Here is a 27,958-nt window from a genome sequence, read left to right as displayed (position 1 = left end):
GGTAGGCCAGAGATGCAATGTCAGTTGACAAGAAAACATAATCTGTGGATCTCCCCATGTAACTCAGCTCCATAAATTTTAATAACCTTCCTCTGGTAGTCTCTTGAATAATTCCAATGTGTTGGGCCTCAGTCAATGAGGACTCATTTCCTCATAAGACTGAATTATATCCTGCACCAAAAGACATTAGACATATCCAAGAATGTGATTTACTTGTACTTTGTTCCATCATTGTTCACATAACTGCTGTCTTGGAATGGTTATCACATTATAATTTTTAAATAGCAAGCATTCTAACCGGAGACTCGTCAATAAAGCAATCATTATATTTAATAGCAGGAATACTACACAGGTGGAATTAATTTTATACTATTATAAAGTAAGTTAAAATTTGTTATTTCTAATATGAAATAATTATTTTCTAACATTAGAAAATACTACACATTTTCAGATGTTAGAAAATACATATTTTTGTCCACAATCACTTAAATATCTACAATATTAATAACACTAAAATTACTGGTAAGGCATGATATCAATTAACACTAACCCTGCAAGGCGAAGAAATGTAATGGCAGGGAATGGGGGAAAGTCCTTGGACCTCCATTGGACTCGTCAGGACTAGAGTCCGAATCAGGAGAACTAGTTCCTGTCGCCCCTCCAGCACTACCCGGAATATTTAGTCCTTCTGATGCTCCAGCAGCAAAACTCCCCAGAGATCTAGCACGTGCACGTGTGTTCGCTGACCCGTGCCCCCCTCCGACTGACATATGGGGTCCAGAGCCACGGTGTCCTGATGGACTGCCCGAGAATGTTGGGACTCGACTGGCATGATTCCCCGTGCTTTGTTTTGCCCCCATGTCAGCGAATAAAAAGTCTGCAGCTCCCCTTTATTCTTAACATAGAATCCAGCATTATTACATCATAGTTAGATTGAAAATCCACAATCCCATGACAGTAACAGATATTTTGTTAGGTATTTACTGTCCGCCATGATGTTTTTGTTCTTCCTTGTTTTGCGTAAGAAACCAACACATACGTCACGTTTTCGTCATGTGATAGACAAATTACAACAATAAACGGAATCGAAGTCAAAGCTAATGGATAATTTCATTTGGATATTCGCGCTAGTGTTCGCAATTTACTGTGTACGTATGGCGCAAATAGGTGATTAAATTATTCCGACTGTATTTGCCTTTGCTCATCATGTGATACGTAAAATGTCTGCCCCCTAGAAGACGAAGATGAATTGGATGCTTTTATGAAACTGAATATTTTAAAAGTCGGATTATAATTATTCGTTCAGTATTTTGATATATACGACAATGTCCGTCCAAAGTCAAGATTATGAATACTCGAACAGTGAAGAAAACATCGGACTTATAACAGAGAGGCCTTTAAACAAACTAGAACACAAAAAAGGTAATCTCCTGAGACCCCCTCTCCCCCAATTTTGCTATTTTTCAGCACATGATAGGCATCCATTACCTTTGGTGGAGGATGAACCAGGGAAGAACCTTAGTCCTACATGTCAGACCTTGGTGCTGATATTTAGCACTAAAACAAAACAACATGTGCTATGTCTTACATTGTAGGACTGGGAAGAACCTGTGACTTACTGGAAGCTTCTGGCAAGCCTTCTCGCATACCCACGTTGGTCAATCCGAGACTAGAAGTTAGAACCCACGGGGACAGAGCACATGACTGGTATCGTTGCTTAGAATTTACCTATCAGTTATACATATACTATAAAAAGTAGTGGGATTCTGGTGAGATGTCAGTGATCTGTAAAGGGGAGCACCTTAGACCAGTCGGCTACCTGGGCCCCAGGGACTATTGGTAATTAGGGTGGCTGCTGTTGGAATGCAAGAATACCTGACACCCTGTTGCACACATGTAAAAATGATATTGTTAATAAGGGGACAGACAACAGGTGCACAGTAAGCCACTTGGCATGTGATAGCAGCGTGAAGCATGGTGGATAGCAGAATAGTTATCACTATTTATAATAACATACAGGACATAACGTTTCATGTGGAAGGTGGTTCTTGTAATAATTTGGGCATATTTATAAGAAACATGTCCTTTTATGGTATATTTAATAGCTAAATTAACATCATCTTAATTTGTATATATTTATTTATTAAAGCATTAGGATTTTCTATCCAATGACAAAACAGGAACTTTTCTTTAACAGCAGATTTTCAGTGATCTTTTAAGTGAATCTAATTAACTTATTTTAACCTATTTAATTTTCTTAAATTGTATATAATATTAAAATGATAATACAATGAAAAAACCCTTTTGTGTAACTTTGTTTTTTGTCCCGAAGTATTTGCAGTTTTTCAGAAATGAGTTATGAAAGATAAAAAATGGTTTTGAAGTTCCAAAACAGTACATTCATGCCAGTTCATTTTCCCCTTGGTCATAATAAGCTAAATCCAAAAATGTATTTTTGTACAAGAAAATAATTTTAGTAGTGTAATGAAAAAAACCCATGTACAGTAATTTTCATTTTGTATCTCATAATTTTCGTGTCATTAAAGTTTATATTTGATTTTAAATGTTAGTGGGTTTTTTAGTGCTGTCAATGATCTCAGTTTAGGTCACATGATTCCACCTGTTGAGTGTATGTATGTGTCAACTGTGGCTGTAATTGCAGTGTGCGGTATTGTGTGAAGATGTCCCCTTGCAAGTGAAGCAGAATAATCAGCCCACCAGAGCAAGCATATTTGGTTGTAGTTTACTGAACAGGCAAGGGCCAGGCCGGGGAATCTAAAATGTGTAGGGACAAGGTCTTTGGTCAATCAGAATACAGGCAATACAAGACTCATCCAAGAAGCACAAAAATCTTGGAATCATGACATTGCAGCAATATACATTTCAAATGAAGATATCGATTCTCTCATTGTTTTACTGTTTGTCTTAATTTTTGGATCTTGATCAAGTAATGATGCATGACCACAACCCAGAAGGATGATCCAGGGGATGACACAGTCGGTGACCAGAGGATCACAGTCAGTTACCCAAGTTGACAACTCAGCATTTCATTAGTGACCCAGAGGATGACACTGTCAATGACCCAGTCATTGACTCAGCAACCCGTTTGATGACCCAGTTGGTGATCCAGAAGGATGACCCACTCAATGACTCAGCGAATCAGTAGATGAGGGGAGGATGACGCAGGAAGACGATTCAGTGATTCAGTTGAGAACCCACTCAAGGACAAGAAGCCATGAGTAAGATGGTGTCCTGCTGGGGTAGAAATCTGTCACACTGTGGACAAAGACCTATCGTAAAGAACAAGAGATAACAAGGCTCGGGGTAGTGTAGCCCAGGGAGTTCTGCTATGTAGCTTTTGATATAAAATCTCTTTCAAGACCCATATTATGATATGCCTAAGAGAATCTTTTGGAATGTGAAAAAAAGTTTGTCATTTTTCCTATAAATTTTTTTTTCTGCTGTGTGCTACTGCAATATTTTTTTCCTCCGGGGCATATGTAGACTTATGTGAAGTGAATCAAAACAAGGGAATCAATACATGACATTTCCAACAAGGGTCCAATTGGTTGAAAGCTTACAGAGAGTATGAGAGCAAATATCATTGTTGTTTGATACCCATGCTTTGTTAAAACAACTGTTGTTTCAGATAAAAATGAGTGGTTTCACTATTAAAAAGCAAATTTCTGAAAGGTGAAATTAAGTGCTTAAGTGCATCAAAACTGAGAAAGCCAGGATAAGATCTTAAATATGTATTTTGATAACTGCATTTTATGCACAACAGATAATTAAGTAGTTGCATTCTAATTATCAGGTTGCATAAAGTGTAAACAAGATTAGTGAGTAAAACTTTTTGCATACACATAGAGATTTGACAAACATTATGATTTTTTGTAATGGAGACAGCCATATTGGTCTTCTTTCAGTCAGAACAGTCACATGACTGAGTCATCTTCCACACATGTCTGTAAATTGATAGCTATCACAGTTTCCATGTAGAAAGAACATATATAGTGGTATTGTAATCGTGAAGAAAATTACTAAACATTGCCTGGCCTCTCTCTTCACTGCAGTTCTTTTTGCATATGTATTCACAGAACTTGACATCTTTTTGTATTATCAGTCCTTTATTTTTAATAATAATGTAAAGATAATGAAAAGTATTTAATATTAGCTAAATATCCAAAATGCTCATTTCAGTAGACAAAGTTGGCTTGAGTATGTCGATCTTGATCAGAAGAGCCACTTTGGTCTCTTGTTTTATAGTAAAGCAGAGATTATTTTTTTCAGTTTATTAAGAAAAAAATGAAAAATTTTCAAAATGTGTCATAGGTAACATGCTTTGCAGTTGCAAAAGAATATCCCTCTGTTGTTTAAATATACCCCTGTGGTAACATGTATACATACGAAATAATATTGTAAATCACATTCTTTTTGATAGAATTCATAAGTAGTTTTGATATTACATGCAGCTGTATTCAGACTGTGAATATTATCATTTTTTCTACTTGATGATTACCTGTTGAACTGGAAGAATTCTTCAAGGATTATGAATTTCTAGGAAACACCTAAATTGCTGAGTACATATATGAAACAACAAGAGAGAGATTAATCTTATAGTTTATAACTTTTTAAGGTTTGAATTATTTATTAAATGTTCAGCCGATCTATTACTAAGTTTCCATTTTTTTTTCCAAGGTACTTCATGGTATGCTTCAGTGTTTCTGGTTGTAAACGCAGCTCTTGGTGCAGGACTTTTGAATTTTCCGCAGGCTTATGAACGAGCAGGAGGACTTCTGGTGGCTATACTCATTCAAGCTGTAAGCAGGATTTCAGGATCCATATTTATGTATATTGCATTGTATTCAGTGTAGGATAAATGTTTATTTGCAGTGATAAAGATACCTCTAAGGCCACTTATTGACCAGCTGACCAATTAGTTTTAAGTTTTAAATCTTAAGTTCTTTATTAAGTCATCTGGCCATAAGACCAAGTGAGTTTACAGTATGACCCTATCTGGTGTTCCTCACCCACCCATCCATAAACATTTGCTTTTTACCACACTGCAAGCCAATTTTCTGATCAGCTTTGAGTTAACATAAATTATGGATTCGTATCATCAAAGTCATTGATGAGCTTAAAAATGAGCAAGATCCATGCAAATTAATAAGGTGATTTTTCATATGACTGGCTAAGCATGTTACCACTCTGAAAGCAATATTTAGTTTTATTAGGATTTTATTGTGTGTTCAATCAGCCAGATCCACTCATAATAATGAGATAATCTGCATCTAGTGCAATATAATCAGGTTCTTTTTCCCTTTCATATACCTGTCCTCTCCGTAGAGATAAGCAAGAGATGTGACCCATGATATTAACTAGCTATGGATAATAATATTTTGGATTTCACCTTGTTGAAAATCAAGTTCATTTTCTGATCTGAATAATTTATTTTGGTTTTGTAAACAACATGTTCATCTCAATCTGAGTCCAGAACATTGGAAATTCCCCAAGAAATGCAGAGTCTTCCTGTTGTTCGCACCATTTTAGATTATAATTTTAGTAATATACCTTCAAATTACAGCTAAGATTTTATCTTGTAAACATTTGGAACCCTCCAGAATGAAATTTTCCATTAGGTAATTTATTTATATATAGAAAATGCTAATTGTTGCCTGAGGTCAAGTAGAGGACTATATAATCATGCTTATCTAAAAAGTATTTGCCAATTAAGATCTGAGCAGAATCACTTGTATTATTGTTTTGTCGAGTATTTCATTTGGGCTGAAATTGATTTATTCCAAATATTTAATTAAAGTTAAATATTTATAAAATAAAGTTATTCTTCTCAGGAAATACAAAGTGTTCAAAAATAACATTCTTGGAAGTAGATGCTTGGATTTATAGTGAAATTCAAACAAAGATATATTATTGGATTGTATTATTGTGATTAAACAAAAGACTGTTGTCACATCACCATGACACAGGCCATCACAGGCACATCAACACTTTTCTAAAGTTTATTCAGAACTTTAATCATTAGGACTCATGTTAGAAATTTTATGATTATTTAGGATTTATTCACAATACTGTAAGTTCTTTTTACATGTTTCACTTTGTAATCTAGGGAAAAAAATAATTTGTTGAATTTTACACAACTTCTTGGATTTTGCTTTCTTCAATTACAGTTTAAGACCAGAGAGTTGTAATACCATCTTTTATTACAAAAGTTTGTAGATGCCTCACATGCTGGAGGTAAAAAGGTAATTTGGGGGGTAAAAATATCAAATGTCAGGGGGACTGAAAGAAGAAAAATGGTTTCTGCACACTAATGTTAGCTTAACATCACATACCTGGATTATGTTTATGGTCTTACAGTAATGAAAAAGCTTGTGGGTTTGGTTTTAGTCAGAAGTTAAAGTTCCAGGTCACTGTGACTGAATAAAAAATAATTGTTCTTGAATAATAAAAGCTTTCTAGACCACATACATTATAATTTTACCAAAGTTTGTGGATTACTTGCACTTAATGCCTAAAAAAGGTAAGATGTTCTTGGAGTCAAAAGCTCAAGGAACAAGGTCATGGTGGCAATGCTAATTACTTGGTCTTGGTCTCTGATAGCAGCAATGCCTTCAGGTGTAAATTTATCTGTAATGTTAATTATGACTCTTGGCAGAGGTTGTGGTTGAACTTCTGGTTGTGGCTGAGGAGGTTGCTGGGGTGGTGGTTGAGCTGCACGTGCCCTTATTTTATGCATGTTAGACACAAAACTTGAGCATTGCAGCCCACTTCCATTCAAGGTCAATTCTGGCCCATGTAATCCTCTGAGTTGTGTACCCTAAGTGTACAGCCACCAAAGAATTTATACATGGCAATGTTAAGGTCATAGTGGCTTCAAGAAGTATCAGGTTCTACAGAATAAATTTTATTTTAGACCAAACATCGTGGATGGTTTGCAATAGGGTTAAGGAGGAATCCTGTTTATTTTAGGGTCAAAAGGTGAAGGTTGCTGTGATTGAAAAAGAAATGGTTTTGGCAGAATAACATCAGTTCTGCATTGCATGCTGTCACCAAACTTTGTGGAAGGTATTCACATGAGGCCAGAAGGTGAAAGGTAGAAGTCACTATGCCTAAAAGAAGAAAAAAAAATTCTTCAGAGAATGGCTATATTTTCTCATTAGAAACCTTGACCAACCTTCATGGATAGCTTGCACTTTTGGATGAGGAAGAAAAATGAACATGTCAAGATCATGGTTGCTATAACTGAAAGAAGAATTGTGATTTCAGCACAAAAACATAATTTCTATTTATTACTCAGAGCCAAGATTTGTTGATGACTCGTACTTAGTGTGAAGAAGTAAGAAAGAAGTATTTTGATTTTGGAGTCAGTATATGAAGTGTCAAGGTCAGCATGTTTGGTTATGGAGTCAATATATGAAGTGTCAAGGTCAGCATGTTTGATAGAAAAAAAAGAGTTGGTGCACACAAATTTCAGTTCTCAACCATGTACCTTTTACAGAGTTTGTGGATTATTTACACATTGGTTAATAAAGAAGTGTTTTGGTTTTGGGGTCAGGTGTCATGGTGACTATGAGAGAAATAAGAAAATTGTTTGTATTATTTTAGTTTTAAATCATGTATCTTGAATTGAGTTTGTGGAACATTTGCACTGAAGGAAGATGATTATTGACTTTGTGGGACAAAGGTCAAAGATCAGTCATTGAACCTTCAAGAAAAATAGGTTTGCTGAATGCGTTCTGTTGTAGAGTAAGTCCTTAATGATTGGTACTGAAGGTAATGAAGAAACCAAAATGTTCTAGGGGCTAAATATCATAGATCATGGTCATGGTATGTATGATAAGAAATTAATGATTTCTGCACATTAGGTTTAGTTCAAGTCTGCATACTTTAACCAAAGGTCAGTCACTGAGACACTTTGTCAGTAATCTTCCAAGTCAGCCTTGTTGTATTAGTGCCTACATATAGGACTGTTTAACATGACTATTTGCCCTAAACCCAGATCTGCATAGGAAAATCTTTACAGATGACACCTACATTGTAAAAGTTTTACAGATATTTCGTTAAAATTAAAATGAAAATTTGGACAGAATCCAGTCATCATGTTTGGGTTTACAAAAAATGTTATTATAGGCATTTTCTGTACATTTTAGTCTACTTTGTTTGACTTGGCCTGTTTTTGATATCACATTATGAACCATAATTATGCAATAGAGCACAATCGCTTATGCCAAACTGCAGCTGGTGTCCTTTCTTTTGACCATAGGTAAAAAGATAAAGACATCCTAATTGAAAGTAAGGTTTATTCACATGTTAGAAGTTGTTACTGTATGTATGTGATGGACAGACAGACAGACACATAGGCAGTGATATTAATCTTGTTTATTTCAGGTTTTTGTAGTATTTGTCCTATGTGCTCTTTTGATCTTAGCCTATTGCTCTGACCTGAAGAAAGCATGCACGTATCAAGATACAGTGTTAACAGTATGTGGTCAGAATGCCCAGAGAGCGAGTGCCATCTGTCTAACTGCCTATTGCTTTGGAACCTGCATCACGTTCTTGATCATCATCGGAGATCAGTGGGAAGAGTGTAAGTGAGAATAGAATAAATAATCACTACCATATTTATTACTTGTCATCCTTTCAGTATGTAAAAAGGGTGATCTACATGTCACTAAGACCATGTGTCTGTCTGTCTGTCTGTCAGTAACATTTTCATTACCAGAGCATAGCTTTGAAACTGAACTAAATTTGGTATGCATATCATGCATGTTGTGTAGATGTGTCTTTTCCTTAATTAAACAGTTTACATGCTTCAGTTAAAACAAATCTATAGTGTAAGTAGCACATAAACCATGGCTTTGAAATTTTTATGAAAATCAGCTTGCCTAGGGGAAGCTGACTGGAAAATCGAACTTGCTTTTGGGAGATTTGAGCTTGCCCCAAAACATAACAGCCCAATCTGAAGAAAAATGTATGGTAGAGAAAGAGAGGCCTGCTGACTTTAAAATCGAACTTGCTTTTGGGAAATTTGAGCTTACCCCAAAACAGAACAGCCCAACCTGAAAAAAAAAATATGTAGGGAGAGAGAGATACTCATTAATCCATGATGATTGGAACTTTATCCAGGATACACATTAATCCATGATGATTGGAACTTTATCCAGGATACTCATTAATCCATGATGATTGGAACTTTATCCAGGATGCTCATTAATCCATGATGATTGGAACTTTATCCAGGATGCTCATTAATCCATGATGATTGGAATTTTATCCAGGATCCTCATTAATCCATGATGATTAGAATTTTATCCAGGATGCTGATTAATACATGATGATTGGAACTTTATCCAGGATACTCATTAATCCATGATGATTGGATCTTTATCCAGGATGCACATTAATCCATGATGATTGTAATTGTATCCAGGATACTCATTAATCCATGATGATTGTAATTGTATCCAGGATACTCATTAATCCATGATGATTGGAATTTTATCCAGGATGCTGATTAATCCATGATGATGCCAATCATGGTTAAAAGAAATCCTGGTGGTTAATCATTAGAGATTAGTGCCTTTTATATCCAAATACACTTGTCAAAGAAATCTCACAAGTTATAATGTTAACAAGTGCCACCTATTTATGTTGAAATTGGCAACATGCATCAACACAACCTTTGACAAGCCATTGACTTCGAGTTCAGCAAACTCACTAACAGCCCAAGGATGGTTTAAGACTTGAAAATCTGTGAATCCTTGATATATATATAAATATTATGAATACAATTTAACTAATATGTTCATATCTAAATATTTATTCCTTATTTGTCAAATTTGTTCAAGAGTAAATATTGACATTATCACATCTATGCGAGAAAATCTGAGACTGACCTTGACCCTAAATAACGGATGGAAATTACAGACTGAGTATATATCATTAAAATAAAAGATTGATAGATCAAAGAAACCGTTGTAGTTATGTAATGAAAGAACGTGGAAAACACTGAACAAAACTGCTGATACGTGTGTAGTGGCAAGGTAGAAAATTTTTGGAAATAAAGAATCACAAACTGAACATGACCTCTTTCTCTCTCTGTCTCGGAATTTTTGGATTGTGAGTAAGTACTTTGCAAATTTGAGCTGGCCTGAGCCATATTTGAACTTGTTTCAGGTGTTGATCAAGTGGATATTTAAAGCCATGTTTACAAAGATAGACTTAAGTGGTGTACTGTGAGTTTCTTTTAGTAGGAGTCTACATAAAAAAGTGACTGGGATGGGAAGTAGTAAAATAATTCTGCTGCATTAGAAATTCTTTTGTTGCTATACACTTGGAGTGCACAACTCAGAGGGTTACATGGGCCAGAATTGACCTTGAATGGAAGTGGGCTGCAATGCTAAAGTTTTGTGTCTAACAAAGCATAAATGCACATGCATAAAATAAGGACACGTGCCATGGGCTGCACAAAATGTGATAGCAAGCTGCATTCTGTATATTGTGCACCCTTACTATATGCCATTAAAATAGTACAAAGTCTTTAAAGCAGTGGGTGTCTATCAATCATCCATTTTTTTAAACTAACTCAAATTATTATAGTAGTTTGGTTTCATACAAAGTGGTAACTATGCAGCAAAAAAAAAATTAAAAAAATTCAGCATTGTTTTGTTTGATATCTTGTCTGTAATCATCATGCTTGTACTCACCATACTATACTCACACATTCAACTCAAATTTAAAAGTGAGGCAGTTTTTTTCACAGTCAGGCCAAGTTCATCAGCTGGTTCATGGGGGAAGTAGTATTGTAGTCACAATAGAGTCACCTTTTGTGCTAGTATCAAAGGTATAGTTAGATATCTTCACGTAGTTATTTGCTTATGAATCAAATGAAAATAGTTCACCTTTCAGGAGAGATATGAATTACATTCCTTTTTATTTGAGTCAGACATCATTCAGTATTGACAAAACTTATCTGTTGAGGCAGGTGAAGTTTTGGTTCATTTGTTACCAACGATACCACATTAAACTTCTTGTCATTCCATCTTCATCACAGGCCTCTCATATAAGTTTTTAATCTCAACAAGCTGAGCAGCTGTTTAATTTGAAGTGTGAACAGCCAGATTATGAAAGGAGTCAGCCCTCTGTTTCACAGTCATATATAATCTATCATTTAGGACCATAATTAGTATTTGCACCAAACAATGATCAATAAATGGCTTTTCTTGCTGTGGGTCAGAGACCAGAAGAACTTAAGGCATGTTCTCTTGTCTGTTATTTATTGTCCATCAAACTGTAATATGGGTCAGAGACCAGAAGAACTTAAGGCATGTTCTCTTGTCTGTTATTTATTGTCCATCAAACCGTAATATGGGTCAGAGACCAGAAGAACTTAAGGCATGTTTTCTTGTCTGTTATTTATTGTCCATCAAACCGTAATATGGGTCAGAGACCAGAAGAACTTAAGGCAAGTTCTCTTGTCTGTTATTTATTGTCCATCAAACCGTAATATGGGTCAGAGACCAGAAGAACTTAAGGCATGTTCTCTTGTCTGTTATTTATTGTCCATCAAACCGTAATATGGGTCAGAGACCAGAAGAACTTAAGGCAAGTTCTCTTGTCTGTTATTTATTGTCCATCAAACCATAATATGGGTCAGAGACCAGAAGAACTTAAGGCAAGTTCTCTTGTCTGTTATTTATTGTCCATCAAACCGTAATATGGGTCAGAGACCAGAAGAACTTAAGGCATGTTCTCTTGTCTGTTATTTATTGTCCATCAAACCGTAATATGGGTCAGAGACCAGAAGAACTTAAGGCATGTTCTCTTGTCTGTTATTTATTGTCCATCAAACCGTAATATGGGTCAGAGACCAGAAGAACTTAAGGCATGTTCTCTTGTCTGTTATTTATTGTCCATCAAACCGTAATATGGGTCAGAGACCAGAAGAACTTAAGGCATGTTCTCTTGTCTGTTATTTATTGTCCATCAAACATTACATTGCTGTCACTCCTCATCCTAAGTTAACCTTACACACACATTCATCCTTTTGTCTAGCTGGTTGTAAACAAAATGATGCCACTCAGACATCCAGTATGACCACCATCATAACCATTTTGAAAATCTTTGTCATTGCTGGATGGTTATATCAGTGTGAAGTTTTCTCTAACAAAGCTTCTTATGGTGTCTAGTTGGTCTGAAATGAAAATGGTGTCTAGTTGGTCTGAAATGAAAATGGTGCCAGTCTGGTGGTCAATATGGACACCATGGTAGCCATTTTGAAAACCTTGTTATTGATACTCCTTCTTGATAGATGACATTGGAAGACTTTTTAGGATGACTAGTTTGTCCCAGATGAAAATGGCTTTGATTTGTCGTCTGCTATTGCACTATGGTGGCCATCTTCGAAATAAGTCTTGTCCATGCTGTTCCTCCAGAATTTATGGACACATTGATAGAGTTTTCACCAAAAAGTTATTTTGACTTGAAATTCGTATGGTATCATTCATTTTTTAAATATGTCTGCTGTGATGACCATTGTTTCACATAGATGTTATCTGTGTGTGTGTGTGATTTGGATTTTTAACATAGCTTTGACAATTTTTCAGTCATATTGTTATGATGTCAGCAGTGTGGCAGTTTATAGTGGTAACTAGCACTGGGACATCATGCTACAGACATGTAGCATGATGTCCCACCCAGTCACATTATCCTGACACCAGGTCGACCAGTTCTAACACTAACCTCATAATGCTGAGTACCAAGCAAGACAGCTGTTAGTACCATTTTATAAGTTTTTGGTATGACTCAGCCATGGATCGAATCCATGACCTCCCGCATCCGAGACAGACGATATAATCACTTGGCCACCAGAGCGGTCTTGATGTTATTTCTTTACAGTGAGTGACAGTAAGGTATAATCAGGTACATTAGTTTTGAAGAAATCAGATTGGTACAGGTACACCACACTATACATCAATTTGATGAATGTTTCATTTTTATTCATCAAATAATTTAGAAACTTTTCACCTTAAGTTATCGGTGATTCATTTTTAAATCACTGATTGTGCCCATGCACATGGCTATTCTGAGCATCTCTGACACTTCAAGCTGAACAACACCACCCATATCTTCTTTCTACACTGGAAGTAGGTTATTGATGAAAACAAATATGTAGCCCGAGTTCTGATGGTTTTATTTAAAATGTATAATTGTTGAAGTGTTCTGCCGTGTGGTGGCATTAACACCTAATAATGGAGATGTTCCTGATGACTGAGACACACAGATTGTCTTCAAAGCTCTTCCTGTCTTTCCTGTCTGCATAGGACTAAATATCATCTGCCTTGTTGCTAAGCCATCAATCTTGACAGTTGTCTTGTTGTTGTTGAAGGTGTCCTTAGATTATAAAGCATTCTCTTCAAAACAGGCCTTTTGAAGCTGATGTTTTTCAATTGGTAGTTTTGACATATCCGGATTGTTCTTAACAAACCAGGCATGATGTTCATATGTCATGGCACTGAGGTTTTGATTTTATTTGGACGCAGTTGAGGCTTAGAAAGATGCTCAGTTTTCATCAATGTTCTTGGAATTTGCCAAACTCTTTACTAGTTCAAGCTCAGTTCATCAACAGACTCTTGCATCACATTCTCCTGTTTCAGTTTGGAGACATTAAAACTTTCTGTGCAGTTTTGCTTATGGTCATTCATTAGGCTGATTCTGGATATTGACCTTGGAGGCAATGATTCTGTGTGCCTGTCTATTTGTCTAGACAATGACATAGTTGCTTGAGTTGCCATTGTTTGGAACATGGATAGGTCCTTGTTGTGGTTTGGTAGGCAGAAGACTGTATTGGTGGTTAGGACGTCATGTTCAGCAAATATCATTAGTAGAAGAAGCCTGTTGTTATTGCATTTGCTAAAGCCATTTTACCACTCTCGCTGGGCCATGTCTTGTGGGCGGCACCAACTCTAACATTGGAGTCATGATGGATGATGAGTTTGTCTGCCTTTTGCACTTCTGTGATGAGAGACTCCTGTATGCATAAAAGTTGTCACCTGGGTTGGCCGTGTTTGGCACATTTGTGCCATGATGGTTGCTTCTCTTTTTCCAGACAGTGTTAATCTCATTTGTGTAAATCTGTCATTCATGCCATTTTGGTGATATTTTTAATTTTCTGACTAGCTGTGGTTTAATACAAATATAAATCATTATCACATATTGTTTTACCAGAATTTGAATAAATGTATTCAAACCAGATGTCTTTTCTAGTTACATTAGACTATTATGCAGTTGCCAGCTAGTGGACAGTCATATATGATCATTTGTTTTATTTATTAAATTTAAAAAAAAGAATTGATACTACATCTTAATCAGTCATGTATAATTGGTTGTAGTTTTCCAATGATTGATAACTTGTTCACTCCAGTATTCTTGATGACATAAGTGGTCTAGTTAAACTCAGTTCTTATTAAACAAGAAATAGGTATACATGTAGATATACCTTTTAATATCAACATAGATGTGCCTTTAAATATAGGTGTAGCTGTACCTTTTAATATCAGCATAGATGTGCCTTTTAATGTATATATATATATATATATATATATATATATATATACCTTTAAATACAGGTTTAGATATGCCTTTTAATATAGGTGTAGATGTACTTTTAATATCAGCATAGATGTGCCTTTTAGTATACATATATGTGCCTTTAAATATAGCTATAGATGTGTCTTTAAATATAAGTACAGACGTGCCTTTAAATATAGGTATAGATATGTCTTTAAATATAGGTATAGATGTACCTTTAAATATAAGTTTAGATATGCCTTTAAATATAGGTTTTGATGTGCCTTTAAATATAGATATAGGTTCACCTGTAAATGTAGGTATAGATGTGCCTTTCAATAGGTGGATAGGTGCTTTTATAGGCATAGATGTGCCTTTGAATATAGGCATAGATATGCCTTTAAATATAGGTATTGATGTGCCTTTCAGTATAGGTGTATATGTGCTTTTATAGGCATATATATGTATATATATAGCTGCCTTTAAAAATATGTATAGGTTTGCCTTGGATATATTGGTTTAGATGTGCCTTTAAATATAGGTAAAGGTTTGCCTGCAAATATAGGTATGGATGTACCTTTCAGTATGGGTGTATATGTACTTTTATAGGCTTTTATATATATATATATATATATATATATATATATATATATATATATAATGCCTTTAATGATTTTTGTTTTGGTTAAGGCTGTCTTCATTCTAATCAGAATCATCAAAAGTTAGTTTCCTGAGAAAATTTAACTCAAGAGTCAGTAGACATAACTTAACAACCATAACTTTTGCATCTGTAATCTCCCTTTAAATTGTTTTCTTTGTTCCCTTTCATGCAGGACATTTATTATCTCCTTAGTATTTTAAGTTAGTTCTATGATATTGTGCCTTCTATGATATTTTTACAGTTGCTAATTATTTTGTTTTAAGTGTTAATATTATGATGCCCACTGTCCATCTGTCTGTAAGTATCTCTTCCAAAACCACTGGGTGGAAATTCACCATACCTTGTTCATTCAAGGCTCAGTTTTGGGCCCTCTCCTCTTCCTTATCTGTATCAATGATCTACCATTAAATAATGAATCCACAAATACAGATTTGTTTGCAGATGATGCAACCTTGTATACATCTAGTTCTGATACTGAAGTTATCCAAATGAGATTAAACTCAGACCTTATTAGAGTCCAAAACTGGGAACAACAAAATTGGATGGTAATTAATGAAGGTAAAACAAAACGTATGATTTTGGGGACATCACAAAAGCTACACAAGTCAGGGAACCCAAAACTATCTCTTGCAATAAATAATCATCCATTAGAAAATGTCAAACATGAAAGGTTTGTAGGTGTGTCTGTAGATAATAATTTATTATGGAATGACCATATTGATAAGCTTTGTAAAACACTGTCATCCAAAATTGCCCTTCTCAGCAGAATTAAGAACTATTTACCTATGGAAACCCGCAATCTATACTACAAGTCATATATTCTTCCAACAATGGATTATTGTTCTAATGTATGGGGAAACTGTGCTAAATCTGAGCTTGACAGGATTTATAAACTTCAGAAATGAGCAGCACGTGTAATTTTAGATGCATCTGTTGATCATCCCTCAAAAGCATTATTTACAGAACTCAAATGGTTCACAATATATGACAGGATAGATTTTCACAAGGCAGTTCTTTTATATAAATGTCTACATGGAACTGCACCAGAGTATCTTCAAGACTTATTCAGGCCTTTTTCAACACAATACCAGTTGAGATCAATATCACATGGAAACCTTCTAATACCAAAACCGAGAACAGAGCAATTTAAAAGGAGTTTTTAATACTCTGGTACAGTTCTGTGGATTAAGCTTCCACTACATGTAAAATCTGCTGAAAATATTAGAGTATTTAAGAAAAGATATCATGAGCAGGTATGTGTTTCTAATAGATAATGGAATTTAGTATTTTAATACTGAACATGTTAAAATAAACACTAATTATTGCTATCTTCATACAATGTGGATTGTTATACTTTCCTTAAGATGGCCTCAAGGAAGAATAGTCCTTGACTAATTAGTCACCCTCTATAAATAAAGCATTATTATTATTATTATTATTATTATTCTGTAAGAAGCTTGTACATTTTGGGACTTTCTCATGGGGTCTCTGGAAGGGGGTCAAAGATTTTATCTTTTTTATATATCTTTTTAGTTATTTAAAGTTTAGTAACTCAATCATATAATGAATTTAGGGATTTTCTCCCCTCCCTATGTCATATGGTTTAGAAAGGGGGAAGAAATGTGAAACAGAAAGAATGATAATCTATCATGGAAGCTCCAGTTAACGTTGTTTTCTTTTCAGTTTTCCTGTCTGTAGCATATGACACCTTCTGTCACGAGAACCCATGGTACATGAACCGAATTACAACCATCATGGTCACATCCACACTTCTTATTTTGCCACTTTGTTTTCCAAAGAGAATCGACTTCCTTAAATATCCCAGGTAACTATTTTATAGTACTTGTGCCTTGCTTGTAATGTATTTTATATATACTGAAAACAATATTTTCTAACGTTATTGAAGGCTATGGACTGATATATGAAATAATCATTAAATGTCTGTTTAAAAAAAAAAAGAATTAAAGTTAATCAAAATATTGAGAATACACAATATACACTTGTTTAAAAGGCATGTTCAGCTGCAAGATGCAGATACCAAGATCTGCTCTTGAATGATTCACTGGCAAGTCTGGGTACATACAGGTTGTTAGGAGTAATCAGTTGAACAAACTACATAGACCCTGATCTGCTGTTATATTAAGCCTTGGTAGATAAGGGTCTGTGTTGTTTGCAGTGTGACTCAACTTCTAAGCAAGTACAGACAGTAGTACTATTGAAGTTATCAACCAAATAATTTAACATGTTAATGAGTTGACAGTAGTACTATTGAAGTTATCAACCAAACAATTTAACATGTTAATGAACTTACAGTAGTACTATTGAAGTTATCAGCCAAACAATTTAACATGTTAATGAACTGACAGTAGTACTATCGAAGTTATCAGTCAAACAATTTAACATGTTAATGAGTTGACAGTAGTACTTTTGAAGTTATCAATCAAACAATTTAACATGTTAATGAACTGACAGTAGTACTTTTGAAGTTATCAATCAAACAATTTAACATGTTAATGAACTGACAGTAGTACTATTGAAGTTATCAGCCAAACAATTTAACATGTTAATGAACTGACAGTAGTACATTTGAAGTTATCAGCCAAACAATTTAACATGTTAATGAACTGACAGCAGTACTTTTGAAGTTATCAATCAAGCAATTTAACATGTTAATGAACTGACAGTAGTACTTTTGAAGTTATCAATCAAGCAATTTAACATGTTAATGAACTGACATTAGTACTATTGAAGTTATCGATGAAACAATTTAACATGTTAATGAGTTGACAGTAGTACTATTGAAGTTATCAACGAAACAATTTAACATGTTAATGAACTGACAGTAGTACTTTTGAAGTTATCAGTCAAACAGTTTAACATGTTAATGAGTTGACAAGGATTGTGACAGACTTCATTGTGGTTCACAAAGGAAACAGGGAGCAGCATTAAGTAATTTGTCAGGCAATAGTTTTGTCACCATAAGTTCATATCCACAAAAGGTGGGAAGATACCATAGTTCAGGAAGAATCCATTGCCCAGCAGCTGCCCAGGACAAGTGGTTTTGCTGGGCATGTAGATTTTTCTGTCACTTGGTGATAATTTGAATATAAAAACAAATCAGTTTTGTTTGGTAGAATTTAAGTAAAAAGTAAAGGGAACCATTCTAAGATTTTACATGTTATGCATTGTTATAGAACATCTGCAGCAGGGGCCAAAATTTCCAGTTTTGACCTTGCTCACTGCCTTTTGGTACCATAGCAACCATCTTGAAAATCCTGAACATAAAGTCATATCAGCATGGAAGACTTCCTATGGTTTATAATTGGTCTTAAATGAAAATTCTGCTGATCTGATTTTCAGTATTCCCCCCCCCCCGGGTCTAATCTTGAAACTCTTATTGCTATGTATCATTGACTGTCAAAGCACTGACCCCCTTGGAAGGGGCTGGGGGCACTTACTTTGTATGTATATGTACCCCCAGGGCAGGGGCTGAGGGGACCGGGTTAGTTTCTGCATTTAGATCAGTTTGTTGTATAAATACTGTTATATCTTGAGTCATGACACTTGGTGATGGAATGCGCCCTAGGAAGTACTATATCCTCATCACCTGTATTTCATGCTTCACTGACTTGTAAGTTTACCTCTCAAGCTTTGTTCATGCTAGAATCAAACTAGACGATTGTATGTGTCTCTGTTGGTAGCAGAGGTCCAGGGTGGCCATGTGGTCTTAGGATGCTCAACTTCACCAATCAAACTAGATGATTGTATGTATCTCTGTTGGTAGCAGAGGTCCAGGGTGGCCATGTGGTCTTAGGATGCTCTGCTCCACCAGTCCCTCACACGTGTCACCTGTCCACTTGAGTTTGAGTCTCTGCTCCACCAGCATAGGCATGAGAGAAAGCTTGTCAGTAGTCTCTTGATGTTCTTCTTGGGGTGTCTTCTGGTTCTCTCTTCACCAGATATTCTGGCCACCATGTATAGCCTATCATGTGCTGATAAATGGTGTTAACCCCACAAAGATCAATAAAAAATATTACTGTCATACACAAACCACTGTAGAATGTCTCTGTGACCTACATATTTTAAATATTTGTGTTTTTGTGTTTAGCTTATGACCAAATGTGTTTTTTGCAACCTCTATGTATACCATTATTATCATATTCTGGGCCATGCATCTTGACGAATAATGTACCATTGTCTTAAAAGTATGTCACTGTAACCCATATTTCATAATTCGCTTACTTGCATTCAGTACCAAGCAATGTTTATGCCAGAATTGTCAAACTAGGTAACTGTATGCATCTCTATTTATACCAAACCATTGCAAGCAAAAGGTCATCATGACCTACATGGCACATTTAGAAGGATTTTTGCAAAACTTAAGGTCATCATGACCTACATGGCACATTTAACAGACTTTTTGCAAAACTTAAGGTCATCATGATCTACATGGCACATTTAACAGACTTTTTGCAAAACTTAAGGTCATCATGATCTACATGGCACATTTAACAGACTTTTTGCAAAACTTAAGGTCATCATGATCTACATGGCACATTTAACAGACTTTTTGCAAAACTTAAGGTCATCATGATCTACATGGCACATTTAACAGACTTTTTGCAAAACTTAAGGTCATCATGATCTACATGGCACATTTAACAGACTTTTTGCAAAACTTAAGGTCATCATGATCTACATGGCACATTTAACAGGATTTTTGCAAAACTTAAGGTCATCATGACCTACATGGCACATTTAACAGGCTTTATACAAAACTTAAGGTCATCATGATCTACATGGCACATTTAACAGGATTTTTGCAAAACTTAAGGTCATCATGATCTACATGGCACATTTAACAGACTTTTTGCAAAACTTAAGGTCATCATGATCTGCATGGCACATTTAACAGACTTTTTGCAAAACTTAAGGTCATCATGATCTACATGGCACATTTAACAGGATTTTTGCAAAACTTAAGGTCATCATGACCTACATGGCACATTTAACAGGCTTTTTGCAAAACTTAAGGTCATCATGACCTACATGGCACATTTAACAGGCTTTTTGCAAAACTTAAGGTCATCATGACCTACATGGCACATTTAACAGGATTTTTGCAAAACTTAAGGTCATCATGACCTACATGGCACATTTAACAGACTTTTTGCAAAACTTAAGGTCATCATGACCTACATGGCACATTTAACAGGATTTTTGCAAAACTTAAGGTCATCATGATCTACATGGCACATTTAACAGACTTTTTGCAAAACTTAAGGTCATCATGATCTACATGGCACATTTAACAGACTTTTTGCAAAACTTAAGGTCATCATGATCTACATGGCACATTTAACAGACTTTTTGCAAAACTTAAGGTCATCATGACCTACATGGCACATTTAACAGGCTTTTTGCAAAACTTAAGGTCATCATGACCTACATGGCACATTTAACAGGATTTTTGCAAAACTTAAGGTCGTCATGACCTACATGGCACATTTAACAGGCTTTTTGCAAAACTTAACGTCGTCATGACCTACATGGCACATTTAACAGGCTTTTTGCAAAACTTAAGGTCATCATGACCTACATGGCACATTTAACAGACTTTTTGCAAAACTTAAGGTCATCATGATCTACATGGCACATTTAACAGACTTTTTGCAAAACTTAAGGTCATCATGACCTACATGGCACATTTAACAGACTTTTTGCAAAACTTAAGGTCATCATGACCGACATGGCACATTTAACAGGCTTTTTGCAAAACTTAAGGTCATCATGACCTACATGGCACATTTAACAGGCTTTTTGCAAAACTTAAGGTCGTCATGACCTACATGGCACATTTAACATGCTTTTTGCAAAACTTAAGGTCGTCATGACCTACATGGCACATTTAACAGGCTTTTTGCAAAACTTAAGGTCGTCATGACCTACATGGCACATTTAACAGGCTTTTTGCAAAACTTAAGGTCATCATGACCTACATGGCACATTTAACAGACTTTTTGCAAAACTTAAGGTCATCATGACCTACATGGCACATTTAACAGACTTTTTGCAAAACTTAAGGTCGTCATGACCTACATGGCACATTTAACAGGCTTTTTGCAAAACTTAAGGTCGTCATGACCTACATGGCACATTTAACAGGCTTTTTGCAAAACTTAAGGTCGTCATGACCTACATGGCACATTTAACAGGCTTTTTGCAAAACTTAAGGTCAAGATGACCTACATGGCACATTTAACAGGCTTTTTGCAAAACTTAAGGTCATCATGACCTACATGGCACATTTAACAAGCTTTTTGCAAAACTTAAGGTCATCATGACCTACATGGCACATTTAACAGGCTTTTTGCAAAACTTAAGGTCATCATGACCTACATGGCACATTTAACAGGCTTTTTGCAAAACTTAAGGTCATCATGACCTACATGGCACATTTAACAGACTTTTTGCAAAACTTAAGGTCATCATGACCTACATGGCACATTTAACAGGCTTTTTGCAAAACTTAAGGTCATCATGACCTACATGGCACATTTAACAGACTTTTTGCAAAACTTAAGGTCATCATGAACTACATGGCACATTTAACAGACTTTTTGCAAAACTTAAGGTCATCATGACCTACATGGCACATTTAACAGGCTTTTTGCAAAACTTAAGGTCATCATCACCTACATGGCACATTTAACAGACTTTTTGCAAAACTTAAGGTCATCATGACCTACATGGCACATTTAACAGGATTTTTGCAAAACTTAAGGTCATCATGACCTACATGGCACATTTAACAGACTTTTTGCAAAACTTAAGGTCATCATGACCTACATGGCACATTTAACAGGCTTTTTGCAAAACTTAAGGTCATCATGACCTACATGGCACATTTAACAGACTTTTTGCAAAACTTAAGGTCAAGATGACCTACATGGCACATTTAACAGGCTTTTTGCAAAACTTAAGGTCATCATGATCTATATGGCATGTTAAGTTTCTGCATAACTCATGACCACATTTGTTTCTTTAACTACTGTGTAATACTTCTAAACTTGGAATTGTGAAACTTGGAAATAGGATTTAGCTTGATGAATATTACACCCTCATTTTAGAACAGGTCACTGTGGCCCATATGGAATCCCTTCTTGGTTCTTTCTTAGCTCATGTCCTCAAAGTATGAACCTTTGTCCATGACTTTGTTGAAGCTGTTATTATACAAGATATTTTTTGATATCCTTGGCTTTGGCTTGCAGGATGAGTGAGTTGCATACCTATTTGATTGACCTGAACTATCTACAGTTCCATTCAGATGGTTCAGTTGTTCCACTAAGATGGTTCACTTGTTCCATTCAGATGGTTCACTTGTTCCACTAAGATGGTTCACTTGTTCCACTAAGATGGTTCACTTGTTCCATTCATATGGTTCACTTGTTCCATTCATATGGTTCACTTGTTCTACTAAGATGGTTCACTTGGTCCATTCAGATGGTTCACTTGGTCCATTCAGATGGTTCACTTGTTCCACTAAGATGGTTCACTTGTTCCATTCAGATGGTTCACTTATTCCACTAAGATGGTTCACTTGTTCCATTCATATGGTTCACTTGTTCCATTCATATGGTTCACTTGTTCTACTAAGATGGTTCACTTGGTCCATTCAGATGGTTCACTTGGTCCATTCAGATGGTTCACTTGTTCCACTAAGATGGTTCACTTGTTCCATTCAGATGGTTCATTTGTTCTACTAAGATGATTCAGTTGTTGTTAATGATGTAACTTGGGATGTCAGTTGGTAATCAGAAGGGTACCATTAGCTATCTCTTTTAGATCTTAGATCTAAAATCACTGAAAGGTATTTGTCAGGGCCATCAAACTTTTCCTCCCGGTACAGGAATGACAGCAGGACATCACACTAGAAGCTTTGGTCTCTCATATAATTTGGGTGATTTATATTCAACGATATCACAAGATCAGATATTCCTCCTGAAGATTTCATATTTGAGTCAACCACAAAAGCCATGCATTCAGATGTGCTGTTCAATTCAAGACTGTTGACTGGCATGCACAATCAACTTTCCATGGCTTTTATGTTCAGAATTTGGCTTTTCATTAACATATCTGAATTTGGTGAGCCATGAGGCAGTTTCCCAAATGTCCACCAGACCTTGTTGATACCAGCCATGAGGTAGTTTCCCAAATGTCCACCAGACCTTGTTGATACCAGCCATGAGGTAGTTTCCCAAATGTCCACATTACCTTGTTGATACTAGCCATGAGGCAGTTTCCCAAATGTCCACCAGACCTTGTTGATACCAGCCATGAGGCAGTTGCCCAAATGTCCACCAGACCTTGTTGATACCAGCCATGAGGTAGTTGCCCAAATGTTCACCAGACCTTGTTGATACCAGCCATGAGGTAGTTGCCCAAATGTTCACCAGACCTTGTTGATACCAGCCATGAGGTAGTTGCCCAAATGTCCACCAGACCTTGTTGATACCAGTACAATCTTGTCATGGGCACTGGTTTAAAGCTTTCATCCTGAATTTTTCTCAACTAAGGAAGCCAATTAAATTTCTCCTTGACCTCAGGTTGAAGCTTTAGGGCAGTTAGATGTTGCTTGATTGATAGTTATCCTTTCATATTCATAGTTCTGCCTCATACCTCCCTAATGTTAATGTGATCACATATTCAGTTTAGAAACAACATTTTTTTTACTAAATTATGTTTCTCTGAGAATATGTACATGTTCACATTATGAATAAACTCTCCCAAGCCACCTTGCAAATGCAGTGGTGTTCATCAATGTACCATTTAACTTTAACTAAGGACTGTTCATTATATGAGTGACAACCTAGGAGACTCTGGGAAATAATTAAATTGTATCTTGGAAGAGTTTCTGCTCATAGATGCTACTATTATAATTTGTTATATAGCTAGGAAAGACAAATTTTTTCAGCTTTCATGGAGGAGGTACACTTATTGGATGAAAATTTCCGAATGTTAATCTGATTGGGTTAATTTACTTTTTGAGAAATGTAAATCATAATAAAATGTTCACTTCTTCAACAGTTTTAATGGGGGACATAAATACATAGACTTTGCTTGCTTTGCTAAAATTCTTGCAGGTACTTTAACAGCATTTTCATTTATCTTTTCAGCATGGTAGGAGTAGTAGCAATCTTTTATGTTGTTGCTGTGGTGACAGCTGAGTACTTTCAACCTCATGACAGCCAAGACATCACTATTAAAACAAGGTAACTATGATTAGTACCATTTTATATGGAGAAATTAATGCAGTTTATTTACTTTTCATAATTTTGAACTATCCATGTTGAGTCATTGATAAATCTGTTGGAGGAAAAGAAAATTTGTTTTGATTGCAAACAATTACTTTGAGACATTTATTCATATAATGTGTTTGGTAAGGTATCTAAAGCATCCATGTTTTGGTGCAGTATCATAGTGTGGGGCAGTTCATAGAGTGGGACAATTTCACAGTGTGGGCCAATATCAGGGTAAGGCAAATTGATAGTTTGGGGCAGATTCATTGTGGGACAAATTCATAGCATGGGGCAATTTCATAATGTGGGAAAGTATTATAGTGTGGGACAATTACATAGCATGGAGCAATATCATAATGTGGGGCAGTTTCATAGTGTGGGGTAATTTCATACTGTGGGGCAATATCAGAATGAGGCAAATTGATACAGTGGGGCAAATTCAGTGTGTGGAAAATTCATAGCATGGGGCAATTTCACTGTGTGGTAGTATCATAGTGTGGGGCAGAATCATAGCATGGGGCAGTAACACAGTGGGGCAGTTTGATTGTGTGGGATAGTATAATAGTCTGGGGCAGTATCATAGTGGTGCAATTTCATAATGTGGGGCAGTACCTTAGTGGTGCATTTTTACAGTGTTGGGGCAATATCATAGTGAGGATATTGCATTCATCCAGTGTTTTGGTGCAGTATCATAGTGTGGGACATTATCATAGTGTGGGGCAATTCATAGTGTGGTACAATTTCACAGTGTGGGGCAATATCAGGGTGAGGCAGATTTATAGTGTGGGACAAATTCATAGCATGGGGCAGTTACATAGTGTGGAGCAATATCATAATGTGGGGCAGTATCATAGTGTGAGGTAATTTCATAGTGTGGGGCAATATCAGAGTGAGGCAGATTAATACAGTGGGGCAAATTCAGTGTGCAGAAAATTCATAGCATGGGGCAATTTCACAGTGTGTGGTATTATTATAGTGTGTGGCAGTATCATAGTGGGTCAGTTTCATTGCTTGTGACAATATCATAGTGTGGGGAAGTATCATTGTGGTGCAATTTCATAGTGTGGGGCAGTGTCATAGTGGTGCAATTTCATAGTGTGGGGCAGTATCATAGTGGTGCAATTTCATAGTGTGGGGCAGTATCATAGTGGTGCAGTTTCATAGTGTGGGGCAGTATCATAGTGGTGCAATTTCATAGTGTGGGGCAGTATCATAGTGGTGCAGTTTCATAGTGTGGGGCAGTATCATAGTGGTGCAGTTTCATAGTGTGGTGCAGTTTCATAGTATGGGGCAGTATCATAGTGGTGCAGTTTCATAGTGTGGGGCAGTTTCATACTGTGGGGAAGTATCATTGTGGTGCAATTTCATAGTGTAGGGGCAATATCATAGTGAGGCTGTTGCATACATCAGTTGCTTAGAAATAATTTTTATAGTGCATCGGCATAAAGGGCAGTCTTCCTTGTCATCCATTTGACTTAGAAGATAATTTTACTTATATTCCATCAGCTTTGTTCCAAAACACTTTGATTGACAGTTTATGTCTTATAGATCCTCCATATTTGATCTTCCATCTAGTTGAAAGCCAGTAATATTTCAGCATCCTTTCATGGCACTTGGCAGCAGATGTTGACATCAAATGATTTGAAACTATCAACAAATGTGTTTTTCTAGTGCTTTCTGTTCTTAAGATTCACTGTGGTCTTGCTTTATGAAACATATTGAAACAAAGAATATTTAGGACAAGTTTTCAATCTGTGAATATTATTTTGAGCTACACAAGCACTCCAATAAAATTTTCCTTGATGTTCAATTGAAATGACAACAGGGAATGCCACTAATGTTCTCACGGTCACATCATTAATGGATGTATTACTGTTGCAAAAACTTCATTTACCAGACATTAACAGGCTTGGCACTCACTTTAAAAAGTTGTCACCCAAAAAATTAACAACCTCATTATTTTGTCGGCAATTTTAAAAAATATCGCCATTTTCATAATGCAATACTATCTGTTTATCTTAACATCCTTGGGACCAAGGTAATATTGTTGACATAAATAGATGTTTATATGGGGGGGCTGATAATAAATTGAAATTTCACATACAAGTGAAATTTTTAAGAGATAACCGGTCATAAATGATTAAGATTTATGCAGAGAAAATTTTTGGGAAATTTTGATTAAATGAAGACAACTAGTTTGAAATGCACTTGTATATTGACAACTTACATTTGTGTAGTACACTCCACAGTGTATTAAATAATACATAATAAAATCTGTGAATTCAGGTATTCAGCTATATGTTAAAAAATCCATGTATCAGTCAAATCCCGTTAGAAAACACAACTAAAACGTAAATATATACGAAATGGTACTCCTCATTTGATTTATATCCCATTGTCAACAAAAATGTTTCCCAAAACAATTCACTCTGATATTCATTATCCTAGTAGCACATGGCTGTATAGTTATTTATATGCTACATGTACATGTACATGATGCCGAGGTATCAAGGGGATGAGGCTATTCACAGTTAAATGAAAACATGTGAACAAATTAAAAAGGGAAATGAAAACGTGTGAACAAATTAAAAAGGGAAATGAAAACATATGAACAGATTAAAAAGGGAAATGAAAACGTGAACAAATTAGAAAGGGAAATGAAAATGTATGAACAAATTAAAAAGGGAAATGAAAACATGTGAACAAATTAAAAAGGGAAATGAAAACATGTGAACAAATTAAAAAGCTTAACATTCTTGTGAGTTGTCCCACCTTCATTTAACTCGACAGCCAGATATCTGTTGTTTCAAAATAATGGAACTTTAATTTGTGGTTTTACTCTGCCATTGGTAGCGATTGTAAGCATGAACTTTTTTGTTGCAAACAGGAAACTTGCACGACACAATAAATATGTTCCAATCACTATGAAAAATGAAGCAATGTTTTTATTTACGTTTGTTACCGACTTCCTTTGATCAGAGGTCTTTGGCTTACTTTGATGATGGTTCATGTGATGATTGTTCAAGGACCAAACAAATGCCCATTTGGTATTTCTGCGGCAACATCAGATAACTAAAACATTGACAGAGACACAATTTTTTTCATTTGCTTAGTATATATTCAGAACGATCGATGCTTCAGCGTTAATCAGTTTTCTTTGAAGTTTCAACAAAGCTATTTTTTGTGGTACATTTTTCAAAAGAAAAAAAATTGCCATTGTCTGATAGATTGTAGTTGTTCCTGTTCCCACCTTCAGAGGTGGTCGATTGCAGCTATAATCTTAATATACCTCCCCATTTGTTTGTACCCCTTGCACCAATTTAAAAAACGGAAACTTTTAATGTGATAAAAGGTGCACAGAACTTAGTCAATTATTTCATTGATTTATAATTAGTAACTTGAATGTGAC

General features: G+C 35.7%; 2 protein-coding genes across 2 annotated transcripts in view; one reads left to right on the top strand and one right to left on the bottom strand.

Annotated features, from left to right (window-relative positions):
- LOC149779959 (E3 ubiquitin-protein ligase znrf2-like) overlaps window positions 1–1,052 on the bottom strand; it is a 46,163-nt gene extending 45,111 nt beyond the window's left edge. Inside the window, exon 1 of the mRNA XM_089936670.1 lies at window positions 551–1,052. Coding sequence (XP_089792796.1) covers window positions 551–860 — 310 coding nt within the window. The 5' untranslated portion in view covers window positions 861–1,052. The remainder of the gene's footprint in view (window positions 1–550) is intronic.
- Window positions 1,053–1,214: 162 nt separating this feature from the next.
- LOC149779958 (sodium-coupled neutral amino acid transporter 7-like) overlaps window positions 1,215–27,958 on the top strand; it is a 44,373-nt gene continuing 17,629 nt past the window's right edge. Inside the window, exons 1-5 of the mRNA XM_089936669.1 lie at window positions 1,215–1,422; window positions 4,699–4,820; window positions 8,410–8,608; window positions 16,934–17,075; window positions 24,427–24,522. Of these exons, the coding sequence (XP_089792795.1) occupies window positions 1,326–1,422; window positions 4,699–4,820; window positions 8,410–8,608; window positions 16,934–17,075; window positions 24,427–24,522 (656 nt within the window). The 5' untranslated portion in view covers window positions 1,215–1,325. The remainder of the gene's footprint in view (window positions 1,423–4,698; window positions 4,821–8,409; window positions 8,609–16,933; window positions 17,076–24,426; window positions 24,523–27,958) is intronic.

Source organism: Sinohyriopsis cumingii, chromosome 16, assembly GCF_028554795.1.
Source record: "Sinohyriopsis cumingii isolate HCF-2022 chromosome 16, ASM2855479v2, whole genome shotgun sequence".
NCBI lineage: Eukaryota > Metazoa > Mollusca > Bivalvia > Unionida > Unionidae > Sinohyriopsis > Sinohyriopsis cumingii.
Note: the sequence above shows the minus strand (reverse complement) of the source record. Positions and strands in the feature narration are given on the sequence as shown.